The 16,067-nt window shown below is 39.1% G+C and overlaps 1 protein-coding gene across 8 annotated transcripts in view; it reads right to left on the reverse strand.

Annotated features, from left to right (window-relative positions):
• fat1a (FAT atypical cadherin 1a) overlaps nucleotides 1-15,312 on the reverse strand; it is a 182,126-nt gene extending 166,814 nt beyond the window's left edge. For 3 of the 8 annotated variants that reach the window (XM_048603565.1, XM_048603556.1, XM_048603523.1), the window contains exons 1-2: nucleotides 12,332-12,507; nucleotides 1,334-4,617 (exon numbers count right to left, since the gene is read on the reverse strand). In XM_048603565.1, coding sequence (XP_048459522.1) covers nucleotides 1,334-4,617; nucleotides 12,332-12,342 — 3,295 coding nt within the window. In that variant the 5' untranslated portion in view covers nucleotides 12,343-12,507. Of the gene's footprint in view, nucleotides 1-1,333; nucleotides 4,618-11,960; nucleotides 11,991-12,331; nucleotides 12,508-13,657; nucleotides 13,744-14,057; nucleotides 14,102-14,600; nucleotides 14,664-15,092 lie in introns of those variants that run through there. The other 5 variants (XM_048603528.1, XM_048603549.1, XM_048603536.1 and 2 more) reach the window with 5 other exon arrangements.
• Between the last annotated feature and the right edge of the window lie 755 nt (nucleotides 15,313-16,067).

Consider the following 16,067-nt stretch of genomic DNA (forward strand, 5'->3'; position numbering starts at 1 on the left):
GGATAGGAACTCTTAATCTTGTCCCTTCTAAATGCTGCCTGTTTCAACTAATTTCCATTTTTAATCACTGAAAATTGAGACTTAAGACAGAGGACAGGAGGGTCGTAAGGCTGTCGAAAGCACAATGTCAATGACTGAAGGTGGTTTCTGGCAATATTTTAAGATTTCTCTGGTTAAGTTGCATGAAAAAATAAAGGGATATTTTAACAAGCTGGACTAACAGTGTTAGGGCTACTGCTCATGAAACTAAACATCTACATGTACTAATTGGACAGAACAATATTACAATAACTTCTAGTTACTTCAAAGTTACTTCAAATTGTGAAAGCTACATTAACCAAATTCTGTACAAAAGAAAAAGAAATCAACAGAAGACAAACCCAACAGAAGCAGAAATTCCTGCAATTCAAAATTTCAATAAGTACTTCTTAATCATTAAAAAAGACTATTTACTGCTCACTAGTGTTTACCAAACATCTCTTCAGGGACAAGCTTTCTCAATCATCTGTCAACATGCACAATTTGTTCCTGCACACAGGAAAAGCTTAAAATACAATATTTAGTATCTAAAATCATTTAATCGCACATGTAATCGCTATTGTTTTAAATATAAAAGGCTTATTATTTAACATTCTTTTCTCTTCAAGGTTTTACACTTAATTCCAGCACAAGAATCTCTTTATTAATTGTCCTGTTTTATTTTATAAGAATTAGTAATTAATATTTCCACAGGAGGCCAAAAGGCCAGTTCAAATGCCGAGCAGGTCTGACAGAAAAAAATCCAGATGGGTCACAAACTAGGTCCAGACATTTCAAATCCCATCCTAAGTTCCAATTTGAAAGTTCTTATTTACAGCACAGGAAGAGGCGTAACAAAGGAATATAGTTCAATTGATCTTATCAGGGCTTGAAATGATTTTGACACAAAGTAAGAGCCAAAGAAAATCAGAGACTTAAAATTATTTTAATGACCAAACAGGCTACTCTCATATTTAATAATCCTGACATTTGCACAGTTATTACTGAAGCAGACATCATCTAGACTTCAACAGACATGCATAAATAAAACCATATGAAAACGCTTAAAAGAATCCATTACACCATAAATACAAATTTATGTTTGTTGGAACCTCAAAACCAAAATTCAGTTCAGGACAGAAGCTCATATGAAAAACTCCTCTCCCTCCTCTTTCACTGTATTCCTCATGTACCTTGGCCTGCTGAAAATTTTACGTCATGTCTAGGACACATTCCATTATAGATCAGGAGTTAGAAAAGGAAGTGGATTAATATGAGCGAGGAACAAACGGAGATAAGTCTTAAAACAGCCTACCTTTTTCTTCATCAATTTTGAAGATTCCAAGTCCAGATCCATCCCTTATGGAATATCTAACTTCTCCATCTCTGCCTCTATCATTATCATCAGCAGTTATCGTCATTACAGGTGTACCAATAGGAACATCTTCTCTGACAGATCCATTAGCCACAAAGAACGGAAAGACAGGAGGGTATAAATTCTCATTTACATCCACTACTTCTATTTGAATGTAACAAGTTGAAGATAGAGAAATTGGTCGCCCTTTATCCTTTGCTCGAGCAGTCAGGTTATATAACTGTTTCTTCTCAAAATCTAGCTTTTGCACGATACGTAGAGCACCACTTAGTTTGTCCACATCAAAATGTCCTTCTCCATTATCTATCAGGCTATAGCGTACCTGACTGCTGTGTCCAACATCGGGATCATAGGCTTCTAGCCACATTGCAACAGTTCCTATTGGAAGGTCCTCTCGAACTTTATTGTGGTAGTTTCGAGGAATAAATTCAGGTGGGTTGTCATTTACATCTTCCAAAGTTACTTTCAGAAAAACTGTTGAAAACAGTTGTGGCTCCTCTTTAGCTTGATCTCTGGCTTCAATCTTTAGTAAGTAGACAGGGTCTTTTTCCCTATCCAGCGACCCTATAACTTTCACAATCCCAGTTGCACTATCAATTGCAAACACGTCTGTGCCTGTCAGAAGAGAGTACCTGATTTCACCATTGGCACCCAGATCTTGATCTGTTGCTTCAAGTTGAATAATTTCACTGCCCACATCTTGGTTTTCACTCACTTCTTCAAAATACATTTCTTGCAGAAATCGTGGACTGTTATCATTTGCATCCAATATGTTCACATCTAACAGACGCCAAGCAGACCTCTGAGGTATCCCAAGATCATAGACAGTTATATTTAGTGTGTAATGGTCAGTTTTTTCCCTATCAAGCGGGGTGAATACTTTTAGCCATCCTGCTTCAAGATCAACAATAAATCTGCTATCATGGTCACCTCCTGAAATTACATAGACTAATTTCCCATTAAAACCATTATCAAGATCGGTAGCATTAATAAGCAATAAATTTGTTCCTACTGGTTTGTCTTCTTTAACTTCAATTACACTTGGAAAAGAACCAAAATGCGGTGCATGGCGATTGATTGAATGATTATCGGAAAACAAATCTTCAGCATCTCCACGACTGTGGATCTTATTTGCCTGGAGAAGCTTTTCTGCCAAGTGCTTCGCCACTCCAGTCTCTGTACAATGCAGATTAACTTGTTTACGACTTGTGGCTACAGTGATGTTAATGTACGTTGAGATAGCAAAGTTCTCCCCATCTGTAGCTGTGATTTGCAGACTATAAAAAGACCCTTGTGGGCCAGGTTCGTCTGTCAGAGCTCGCTTCAAAACAAGAACACCTGAATTGGGATTCAAGTCAAACAGATCTAATTCATTTCCTGATAGTATCCGGTATCTGACTAATTGTAACTCATCTGCATCAATAGCAGACACCGTGGCTATTTGTTCACCAACATTTAGATCCCTTGGTATTGTACCTATACAGTTCACCTTCTCAAACAGTGGCTTGTTGTCATTTAGATTGTTTAAGAAAATAGTAACAAGTGCTTCAACTTCACGTCGATAAGGTGAGCCCCAGTCAGATGCACGAACCCGCAAATTATAAACCCTGGGCATCAATTCATAATCCAATTCCTCCGAGGTACTGATTTCACCACTGAAGTAGTCTATCACAAAAGGCGGTGGGTTCAAGTTAGCTATGCTGTATGTCACATACCCATTTTCACCACTATCAACATCGGTAGCGCTCACAGTCAAAACACTGGCACCAACAGGTACATTTTCATTGATACTGGCTTTATAGGATGACTGTTTGAATTCAGGAGCATTATCATTCATATCTATCACATGAACAATTACCTTTGTTGATGCTTGTCTGTCAACAATTGTAACTTCAAGCTCATAACGAGAAGCTTCCTGTGCTTTTACAAAGTCATTTGTAGTGATGAGACCAGTATCAGGGTTAACGTGAAACTTATCAGCGTGATATTTTAGGGCAAACTTGATCTGTGGGTACATTGGTCTGGCTGTAACCATGACAACTGAAGAATTAGGGGGTGCAAATTCATTTAGTCTGGCCTCGTAAACAGCTTTCTCAAATCTACATGGCAAAGACTTAGACCGTGGGGACATAACATGGATAACTTTCACAGAAGAAAACTGAGGAGGATATCCTTTGTCTTTAGCTTGAAGTGTGAGATTATAGCCAGAAGACTGACTTTCCCAATCAACCTGGTCAACAGCTTTAATTCGATATTCTCTGCTACCAGGGTTTGACCTCATTGCTTTGAATTGATGCAAGGGATCACCTGCCACAATATTTAAGGAAGCTATTTCTCCATTGACTCCCAGATCCCCATCTTCCACAGTTATAATTGCATATGTTGGATCCTTGTCAGTTTCTGATGGAGTAAGAGTAACAGCCGTGATGACTGGTGCATGTTCATTTCCCTGCTCCACGTGAATGGTAAGCTTTGCCATGCTGCTAATTCCACTGCTGCCATATAATTTCTGACCACGATCAGCTGCAAGGATTTCCAGGTCATATTGTTTTGTCTCAGCGTAGTCTAACTTGCCTGTAAGGGTAATCACACCATTGGTGGGATGAATGGCGAACATATCTGTCCTATCCTTAAAACTATAATAAAACTCTCCATTGGTACCGATGTCAGCATCAGTGGCTCTGACTCTGGCCACACTGGTTCTCAGTGCTGTGCTTTCGGGCAAAGACACACTGTAAGAGGTTGGTGAAAACAAAGGTCTCAAGTCATTGGTATCTAAAACATGGACCTTCACCTTTGTCCGTGCTTCAGCATTTGTTTTTTTCTCAACTGCTTTAACATTCAGCAGATAGTGGTCCTTCACTTCTCTGTTTAAGACTGCACTATTCCCTCCCTTGGTCCTTATACGCAAGAAACAGAAATCTCCAAGAATGTAGTCTTCAGCTTTAAACAGGTTTTCATGATCTCCAGAAATAATTTTATAGCGAAACTCCAATGATGGATTCGAGATGTAAATGCCCATTTTTACATGGCTTTCTAAATAGGTTTTGGCTGCAGAATTCTCATAAATATAAGCATTATAAAGATGCTGTGTGAACTGTGTTGATGATACTGGTTCTTTCTTCCTATTTCCTTCACAGCTGTTTGAAAGCTGTAAAAGCAGAACCGAAAACAGTAGTGCTGTAGATCTCACCATGATGACACTTGAGTAATCACCAACTGACCTAAAAAAACAAAAGTAAAATTTTAATCTTTCAATTGGAACATTTTGAAGCAAAGATTTTTACTCTGTACAACAAAAAATGAATGACATCCATAAGAAAGAGAACATGAATAAAAAGACTTTCATGCACATAGATGATCTACAAACTATGAAAAGCAATAAATAATGCACAAAGCTCTGGCAAGATATTTCCTTTTTATACATCAAGGCATCTACAGCAGAATTCCACCCAAGACCAGCATACATCAGACATGTAGCCACGCACTACCCAGGATTTTCCAACCCATAAATTTAGCTGCATGTAAATCATAGAGTGCACACCCAAATTATGAATTGAACAGTCTTTTCATAACTGACTTTTCTGCTTCTCTTGAAATATCTTTTTATATTTTCTCTTTCTGACATCGCTAAGTCTCGCTTCCACAACTCACTGCAAGCCAAATGTGAAACGATCCAACTTTCCTTCCTCGGTCCCATCTTAGCTGATATTACTATTGGTTTACTCTTTTTAGATACTGCTCCCTCCTTCAAATCTCCTGCCATCACCTCGTTCCTCTTCAAAGTGACTTGATAGAGTAAATTAAGAAACTATTTCAATTGGCTGTGCAGCTGAAAAACAAACAGTACAGGCTTAAAGGTATTGGCAACAAGGTGAAAGGTTTTAATGAGTGGTCAGGATCTGAATGAGCAAGTATCTCCTTTTCCCCAACTCTAACTTCCCAGCAACTGCGAAGGAACACTAGATTATTCGCAACTTTCACAGCACTTTTAACACCAAAATAAATTTTGAACATATACTTATGTCACCAATAAGGCTGATTATTTCCAACTAAGAACATAAGTAGGAGCAGTAGTAGGCTATTAACATCCCTGAAATGGATGCTACAAATTCAATAAGACAATGGCTGATCTGTACCATGGATTGACTATCCCTCTGCCTTATTGCATCTGCTGTGAAATCCAAGTTCATCTTTTTGTCACCTGCAGACAGGCTGAACTCCACGTTCTGCCCATTCTGAACTCGGTCATCCAAAACTCTGCTGCCCTTGTCCTTATTCACAGAGTCCTGTTTGCCCTTCACCACTGAGCTTCCTCACCTAGATCGGTTCCCAACAAAGTTAGGCTTCAATTTTAAACTTCCCATCCTCGTTTCTAAATCTCACCATTGTGACAATCCTCCTAATCTCTACTCTCCTCCAGCCCCACAGCCCTCCAAGATGTCTTGGCTTTTTTACTTCAGGTCTCTTACGCCTTCAGCTGAAAAGGCTCTCAATGTCCAGAATTTCTTCCTCATACCCCAACATCTCACCTTTGTCCATTAGATGCTCCTTTAAATCCACCTCTTTGACCACCTCCCCTTACATGGCTTGGTATCTGATCTGGCTTTATAATGTTTATGAGGAGTGTCTTTGAGAGGTTATTGGTGTTGCAAAGCCCCTAAGACCGCGAAGATCAGCATCAGGAGAATGTGCTCTCAGCGAATCCCTGTAACCATCCCCACAGTACCTGTTCTGAGGTGACTCATGGCACTGGTACAACACATCCAGTCCCTTATTGTTTGAGATATTCATAAATGCTGTAGATGAAAATGTGGCCCGGGGAGGCTGGTGGGACTGAGGGAGGAATTGAGGAACAATAAGTAAGGTTATTGATGGCACAAAGATTGGGTGATTGTCAATGAGGGGTGAGGTGGCAGGTTACAGGAAGGTATAAACAGATTGATCAGATGAGTAGATCAGAGGCAGACAATTTAACCCTGATAAGTGCATCACCTCGCATTTTGGAAGGAATAAGATGAGAGTACTCAATGAATGGCAAGACACTAGCGAGCCCAGAGGAACAAAGGGACCTTGTGGGTTGGGGTGAGTGCTTGTCCACAGATCCCCAAAAGTAGCAGGAAGGACAGGTTAATAGGGCAGCTAAAAAGACATATGGGACGCTTTCCTTTCATCAGTCATGGCATAATTGTAAATACAGGGAGGTCATGTTGGAGCTGTACACAACTTTGGCTGGAGAACAGCTGGAGTTCTGTCTATTGTTCTGGTCACCACACTTTAGGAAAGGGGTGATTATAATGGAGAGGGTGCAAACGAGATTCATCAGGATTTTGGTTGGGATTGAATATTTCAGCAAAGATGATGAACTGGATAAGTTTGGGTTGTTTTAATTGGAACAGAGAAGGGTTGGGGGTCCTGGTAGGGGTGTATAAGGGGCATGGACAGGGTGAATGGAAAGCAACAGTTCCCCTTAGTCAATTGGTCAATAATTTGGTCATCAAGGGGCATAACTTCAAAGTGAAAGGAAGGGCATTTAGAGAAGAATTAAGGAACAACCTTTCCACAGATGGGATGGTGGGGGTTTGGAATGCACTGCCTAGGAGGGTGGCTCAGGCAGGAAACCTCACAACCTTGGATGAACACGAAGTGTCATAACATTCAAGACTGTAGGCCTAATGCGGGTAAGAGGGACTAGCGTTGGTGGTAGAATACTTTTGGCAGTACAGACTCAATAGGCTTCTTCCGTATTGCATGACTAATATTTATTCAAGCTTGATTCTACTTTGACAGACGCTAGCAGTACTCTGGTACCTCAGCAATGTAACTACTCTCTTTATAGGAGACTAGACAGTGACTGCTGGCAGACTATTTAATTGTGGGAGTCTTGCTGAATCTACAAATGTCTGAACAACTGAACTCAATCCAAAGCGCTCTCAAAAACATGCTGAAACTTTTATTTTACAAAGGGATTGAACATTTCTAACATGTTTAGCTCATTTGATAAACAAAAGATTTAATCAAGTGTTCTTTCAATTATGTGGTCACATTTGCAATCTTTCTACTCATGATGGATGGATAATAAATTCCTTTTAGTGGAATCTTAGCCTTTTAAAGGAAATGTTTATCAAAATTCATAACAATCCTCTTAAATGCAACATTCCAGTCTATTCTCAAATATGAGGTCACATATCAGTTAACACTTGCGGCAACGCCAAATGCTCAATCTTAAAAATTTTTCCAAATCTATGGAGTGTAATAGAAAATCATTATATAACGAGATATATTTATAACGATTAGAGGTTTCATGTTGAACAAAACTGATGGAACCATTACTGTATTATAAAAGGTACAGTCACGTGGGTGGGGGGGGGGGGGGGGGAAGGGAACAAGAAGCAAGGGAGCGCGAGGAAGCAAACGATCCCGCGAGCAAGTAAACTACCATCACGCCTCAGGCTCGGGGCAAGGTTGAGAAGAAAGGACCTTCGAGGTAACCTCAGCCAATGCAGAAACTGAACTTGCACTGTTGCATGTGCTCTGCATCAGCAAACCAGCCACTGAGTTAACTGAGCTAACCAGCTCCAATTGTAACTGTCCACCAGCCATTCACTATAACTAAACATATATTACAAAGGCCTAGTTTTGCTCATTTTGATGTAAATTCAATACCTGGCAGTATTTAGTACAGGAACACACATTAGCTGGTTGTCCAGCAGCTAATTTACTCCACTGACTTCTTCACTACATTTGAGCAGTGGGTAGTTATACCACATATGGTTTTCACTCAAAGGCAGGGAAACAATTTCTATTTTAGTATATTCTTGAAGTAACTTTACTCTGAGTTCTTTAATTGAAAGAAATCTACAATGTGCATATTACATAGCACTATTCTCGTATGGGGATAAGTATGGCATGATAAACTTACTCAAGTCACTTCTTGTATTGGGTCATTAGTTTGGTTTGTCAAAAAGGAAGTAAAGAGTAAAGGTGTACGTTGCAGGGCAAAGTCTGAAAGTTGTTAAAAGTTAACAAAAAAGCCGAGGGCAATAAGGAACTTTGAAAATTCAGGAAAGCTTCCCATGTCACAAGTTATGCAATGGGACTTGCTTAGGACAGATTTGAGATATGTGAAGGAAGGAGTGTGTAGGAAAGTGTTGTTAACTTAGATTGAACAAGAAAAATAAAAATGCCACAGCAGTATTCACGTAATAAGAAAAAGAATGAAAACAGACAAAAACACAGGAGATAGGGGAATCATGTCAGATTATATTGTTTTTCTTACATTCCACGCAGTGAGAGACTGTGGGCTTGTGCAAAAGGGCTCCCAGACATGATTGCACACAAGTTTGTGTTACATGCAGGGTTAAGAAGTTGAGGGGAAAATAAATTATACCTCTTGGAGGCACCAGTGGAAAAGGTCTGCATCAAAACTGAAGAGATAATGAAGCCTACAACATGCTTGATGAGGAAGGACCAAGGACAAATCCAAAAATGCTTTGAGGTAGTGGATTAATTGTTAATACTGCTGGTACCATGAGGAAATTGTTTAATTGGCAAACAAAACAGGAATTTCATGGTTCAGTTTAAGGACATGAACTAGATCCTAATAAAACATATATATGGATCACAAGTATTGTGAACTGTGAATTTCGAAGGGGGTGTAATCTGAAAGGTGATAATTCAATTAGGAAATCATCAGCAAATGTTTTAGATGAAGAATGAAAAAAATAACTAATAAAGGAATAAAACAGAATGGGAAAGAAAAGGATCTTGTGGCATACTATAAGTGCCCCTACCATTTTACCAGAAAGTCTAGATTCAAGTCGCACCCACCACAGACATGTCACAATATAACTTAACAGGTTAATTAAAAGTATCTACAATGGGAAAGAGACAAGACTCTCAGGGGCTCATCAACTAATAGAAAAAGGGGCACTGGGTGAACTAAAGCACAATTAAAGTCATTTAACAATCACTTCTGTTTTCCTTAATAATTATTTTGTCCATTATAATTTTTCATTGTGCTGTTGACAAAGGAGTATATTTCCTGAAGCAGATGTATGCAATCACAATTCCATTATATCATTACTTAATTCGACATTCTGTGTATTACATAGGGTAAATATCATTAAGCAAAGCTACCAGTTTATTATCACTCTCGATCTGAGCATGGAAATCAATGTGTCCAAATTTCTAGTAATCAATTCTAATCATGGAAAAATTGAGAGAATCATCAATCAAGACCTCTGACTCTACATTTGCACAAAGGTCCTTGTGTGAGCTTGCATCACAAAACTTGTAAGTTTGCAAAGTCTGTGATGATCACCGTTAGCAAAGAGAACTGTAACGTTAACAGGACATGTCCAAACATGCCTTCGACTCCTTCAACATATAACTAAATTGTAACTTCAATCTTATTTTTGAAACTCTCCACCACAAAATGCCACACATACAGTCTTACAAAATAAAGGCATATCACCAATTTAACAAATATCATTTAAAGAATTCTAACAAGCAAGTTTATCACATATCAAGGGATTTCTGGAATTAGAAGTTTTCTATCACAAATTATCAACGTCATTTACTCTGAAAATACCTCTTCACATTCAATAATCATACACTGGCAAGGCCTGGAATTCTCTTGTAGGTTTCTTACAATTTCTTTTGTACAGTTACCTTTCTGCCAAGGTTCAATGTCCATTGCCAGAAAATACCAATGATGCCTTTTACCACACAGAAATAGAAATAATCACAAATTATCATCTTTTTCTTCACGATGACTTTGTCCATTAAAAACTTTCTCAGTCCTTTGCCAATGAAGTAACACAGCTCTGAAAGCAACTTTAAACTAAATGATAGCTATTTCACTGCCTGATACTAATTACAATTTCAGTCTCAAGCTCAAATTTATAAAGCAAGCTCAAATATTACAGATTTAAGCAATGCTTTTCAATTATCAGATGTAACACTACTGCTATCTCAATGATACAGTAATCCAATTGCAGAATTTTGACAGTTTGCTGTAAATCTGATGCGTAACCTGTAAATGCAGAAACCAAGCAGTCCAAAGCAAAGTTTACTTCTTCACAGCAAACCTACCCCCACCCGCTTCCGCCAATCTGCCAATCCACAAGACCTGAATAACCACTTTGCAAAGCTGCTGACTCACAGACAGGACCTTGATAATGATGCACCATGTCCAGGAACAAAACAGTATATCATAGCAAGCAGATAAAATTAACTGCTGATATTTCAAAATTGCGTGAAGCACAAAGAAGATAATTACAAGAGAGATCTAACCCTTAGAAAAACAAATCCAAAATATCTTGAAAGTCTGCAATTGGGAATGCAAGTGGTACAAGCATTTGCTAAATTGCTTTCAAGACAGTCAATTATCTACGTTTGTGAATCTGAAATTAATTTACAAATATTTAAACCTACTTCAGACAGAACAGAAAAAGAAAGTCACAGAATTACATTTATCATCCATATTTGGTACATAAAACAGTCAATTTAAAAAAAATTCCTAACCAGCTGAAGAACTTATTCTTGCTGCTTTCCAACAACTTAATTGCCATGTCAATTCAGTATAAAGTAGCAAAATGAAAATAACCTGTAACCCTGAGTAATTTCTAATAGATACAAGACTTGAAAAGAAGTCTCTGAAAAAGAAATTAATATGCTACAGAAAATAAAAATGGCTATTAATGCCATTTCATCAGTGGGCATGTCCCACTCCTATCCCCACAGAAGCTATCCTAAATAAACCAGATCTTTTGCTCTAAAGTATTAACAGATTTATTAGCAGTTCCAAAGCTCCTCCTACACAGCAACAAAACCGGAAAAAAGGTTATACACGGTTCGTCCCACCTGATCAATGATCGATTCAGTAATGACTGTACGTAATGAGTTTCTTAGGTCGCGACCCATTCATTGCAAATGGCACTCAAACTACTCACCCAATCAAACATGAACTAATTTAAAAATGGTAGAACTTGAAGCTAAGAACAAGACGCCTTGAATGAGGTCTAGACAAAGGTTTAAAATTGTTTTAGAAACGCTTTGGTTACAGGGTAAAATGAATTAAAGAGAGACAAAACCGCTTCATTGGCGTTCGGGGTTTGTTTCGTGTGGTATTGCAAAATGCCAAGCTGGATAACCAAGAAGTAAAATTAAACATACAACTCCCAACTGGTCAGAAGACGCCGAGATTTCCCCCAAGACCTCCTTCATTCCAGCCGTGATGCTGTCTCCAACATAACGTATCTGTGCTCCCAGAGCCATAAATACATGGAGCATTACTCTCTGGTCAGATCGAAAAATAAATTGCCTGCAGCTCCGAGATAGTGCAGCCCTACTATCGGAAGGATCGAATTCCCTCAACCTGGTGAGAGCGAAATGAAATGAAATGAATCGGGACAGAGAGAGGAAAAGAAAGGCACACTTTCTGAAGACTGCGAGCCCCCGTTTTGATCAGGCTGGCTTGCAAGTCTTTCCCTCCCCTCACCGCACAAATTTACATCTTCTGGCAAACTGCTGACCAAACTGTACAGCTTGAATGAGAAAATACCTTTTTTTTAATTAAAAGCAAAGCGAAGATAAACATGCACAAATGAAGCCAAGGTATTGTATGCATGAGACAGACAAGAGAAGGAAACTGCCAGCAAGTTCCCGCTCAGGTTCCTGAAGCTGGCCTGTTACCCCCATCGCTTTCTCAGGGAGGGGGGTGGTATATATGTGTGTGCGCCCCCCTTTCTCTCTCTCACGGGCTCACATCGATTAAATGGTAACGTGCAGCACCAAAAACAAGTGTTTTAAGCTAAACTTTCCGAGAAGTTGCTCCACTAGGCGACAGAATGATTAAAACAAGACACCAACAAGTACATATCTACTTTTGTGCTTAGCCACAGTAGAAAAGTATAGGGGTGCGGGGGGACTCACGGTAGTTGCATGGAGGCGTGCTGCCGCTGGCTGAAAACTGTTTTTTTACCTTTCCCCCTCAACACACATAAAGGCCACGGCTTTTTTTTTTTAGCTTTCTTCCCTCCCCCGGCTCGGGGATGCCGGCACTAACTGGTAGGGAAGCGGTGAGCAGGAAGCAGCAGTAACTCCCTCTAGCCTGGCCACACCATGGTGAGATTGTCCCTCAGCGGTCCACAGCCCGCCCTGAGCATGCGCCGTACCCGGCACTAGCTTCCCCTGGCATGCAGCAAGCAGCAATAGCACAGCGTGGCTCCCTCAGTCCATCCACACAACTCTCGCTGCACTTCCAAATCCATTTCCCCAACACAAAAACAAAAGAAAATCAACACACCAGTTGCAAACTTTCTGAAAGCGAAATAGATTGTAAAGGAATAAAAAGAATACATCTTTTAAAACTTTGAATTATGTTTTCCACCGTTTTACAAGTGTTTCCAGTCTTTCTCAAGCAGTTTTTTTTCTATTTCCCCCTTCCCACTTTATTCCGAACTGGACAAAATCTTCCCTTAACTTCCTCGGTTCCGTTAACAATACTGTACCATTGCGCCAGCTGAGTGAAGTGGAAAAGGGAGGGCGCACAGTTTAAAGCTACATCATAATTTTCTCCAGAAGTTACTTCAGATGAAATCAAGTTTCTGTTCAGTGAGTTAGAGTGTTTCAAGTCACCCGGATTGCCTGTAATATAAACTACCGGTCAAATAGACAAAGATTTGAGCGGAAAGGACAGATATCAGCTCACTTCAATCTCCAATGCAAAGTGGAATGACAATTAAATTGTGCCGAAACCATATGGGAACGGGAGAGACCACCTCTTGCAAAATTTACGACAATATGAATTCAACAGACGAAAAAGTGGGAGTTTGGGTATGCTAAACTTAAAATGAACGCCAAAAACCTGTCTCATCTAACGTTTCCTAATGCAAAACAAAATATGCATTTTACAAAAAGTACGATTTTAGCTCCAGGATTTCATTACCAACACGAAAAGCTGATAAACACTACCGAGAGAACACTGCTCCGTTTTATTACATTCCAATAAAGTAATCTTCACTGATTTTACAAAGTATTTTATCTCATCCCGTACATTTTTTTTTAAAAAAAGCACTGGAACAGAAGTTACTGGAAAAACTCAGCAGGTCTGGCAGTATCTGTGAAGAAAAAAAAAATCAGAGTTAACGTTTCGGGTCCGGTGACCCTCAGAACTTTAAAAAGCGCTGTTCCCTTCCCAAACTAAAAGACAGCTAGTAATAACTCCCATTATTCACAAATTAAATAGAAAATACTTACTAATAATCAACCCTCCAAAAGGCTATTTAGATCCAAAAAAAGTTAAAATTAATGAGCTCTAAAAGTTTTTGTCTGTGGTATAGTGTCCATTTTAGCTAATGTATGAGTGAGCAAGCCGACAGTTTGATTTACTGTGACTGCAAACCGCATTTTTGTCACCAGTTTCCTTTTTCGAACAAACTAATCACGAATACCTGACTTTGAAACAAAGAACTCCCGAGATTCTGCAGTAAATGACAAGAGGTTCAAATGGATCCAAACACGTTATGTGGAGGATTATTCGAGCACTGTCACTGGAATCAAACTATCCTTCAAATCAGACAGTCTTCTCCTGGTTAGAATACCCTTACTTTTCATCCCCCACACACTTGGTGCCAAAAACTTTCATGAACCTGCTTACAGGAGGAAAGGACATGGGAACAATTGTACAGTCAACCGTAAAGGGAGAGCGGAAATCCAATTGAAATGAATGATGGGCCTCACCTGAACTATTAATAAAAACTGCAATTCGATGAAATATCATCGACATCACAATGAAATTATTAATCATTGCAATATTGATTTACATCTTGGCCCCGGAAAAAAAAAATCAAATTACTCAACCTTTATTGTCGTGTTAAATAAATAACATTATTACATATATCAGGCAAACCTTCTGACGCGCCCACTCGACTTGCTGTGAAAGGTCTGCACCTTGCAAATATTATTGGAAAGCTTTCCTAAAACTACTAAATTCAAGGGACCGTTCAATTTGAAAAATAAAAGTCCCAGTGTTCCTCTTAATCCCGACTTCCACCATATTAGCACATAAATGCACACTCTGAAGATATTAAACGAGGAAACTTTGCATTTTCTAAGCTGTGCCTTAATTAAGTACTGACCAGGATGGATATTGGGACATTGGCTCGGTTGCTTTGTAAATGAACGCCGTTTTGTACCTTACTTTTTGTGAAGCACGCGGGGGCGCTCTCTTACAATGTTCTAACTGAAAGGATTTTCAAGCGATGAGCTGATGGTCATCGTTGTTACAGGAGTCGAGGCTGTAAACTTGAGTAATCGCACCATTTCGGGAAAAGCACTGCCAAAGGTTACCTTTAACAGGACTTCTGCAATGAACCCTCCCCTGCATTGCACATATTCAGTTGTTTTTTTTCAAAACGACCTAATCTTAGCTTTAATAAAGCTTGTTGCTGAATTCAATCGATTCGAGTTTCTTTCGAAATTTTTAACATTCACTTTTGCCAAACAGTATCTGGCAAAAGGAAAGCAATGTTTAAGACAAGGCGAGATATATCATCACGAACATTCTCTGTTTGATCGTCAGGGCAGGATTTAATGAATTTACCCGAAATTATCGAGCGGCACAGGGCCCATTGGAAACTGCATCAATGTGAAATCACTACATTGTTGTATCTACTCCATTACAACGACTTACCAGACCAGCTGGATCCGACAGCTCCCGGAGAGAAGAAATCCTGGGGATTACCGGAGAAAAAGAGAACACTGTTCCCGCTTTTAACTCACACCACCAGAAAATAGGATCGAAGTGATATTCTTCAGAATCATCACATTTCCAGGGATTCAAAACAAGTTTGTAACGATCTGGATAAAGTGGAAGAGTCATGTAAAAGCAGTTCCAAACTCAGCAGCGAATACAGTTCCTAGCGGGATGACTGTGGCCGAGACGCTGTGACGTCAGCGATTCCCAGGCTCTGCAATGGATTGAAAGTTTCCCAAGTTTAAAAAAAATCCAGAAGTAGTTTACAAGAAAAATAGACAACTGAATGTAGCTTGTTGCGCTGTGCGCTGCCCCTATATATCTCATATAACATTGCAAGCATTTTCTCTGCAGTATATTTGTTCTTTGGATAAATTCTTTCAGTAATTCACAGAATGGTTAATCTGCCCAGTTTAAACAAAGTTGCACTCAACCGAAAGATGCTTACTTTCGATCATTCAACACTTTAGCACTGAATTCATGTTTTATTGGTACTTACAGTGTTTCATTTAAATTGTTGGATAATGCTCGTTTTTAGAGTAAAAATGACCTTGGTTCTTCAATAACAAAATAACTTTTAATATGTTACCTTACTGAGTAAGATTTGTGGTTTGTTCAGGACAGTTCCATAGCCCAACCGAATTATTGAGATTATTGAGTCTTCACGATTAGTTTAGGTGGTAGCTGATCTGTACTTGGGTCTGCCTTTGCTCCATGTGTCATGGTAATGTTCTTGAACAAAAATCTGTTGATTTCAGTTGCAAAATTTTCAATTGATACATTTATGGCAAAGAAAGTTCTAAACTTCTCTGATCCCATGTCAGAGAATTGAGAATTGCAGAAAGGCAAGAAAAAATTAAAATTGTCAAATTTGAATAGAAACAAATGAAGAAAAGCTCCAAGGCCATACTC

This window comes from Rhincodon typus, chromosome 1, assembly GCF_021869965.1.
Source record: "Rhincodon typus isolate 14 chromosome 1, sRhiTyp1.1, whole genome shotgun sequence".
NCBI lineage: Eukaryota > Metazoa > Chordata > Chondrichthyes > Orectolobiformes > Rhincodontidae > Rhincodon > Rhincodon typus.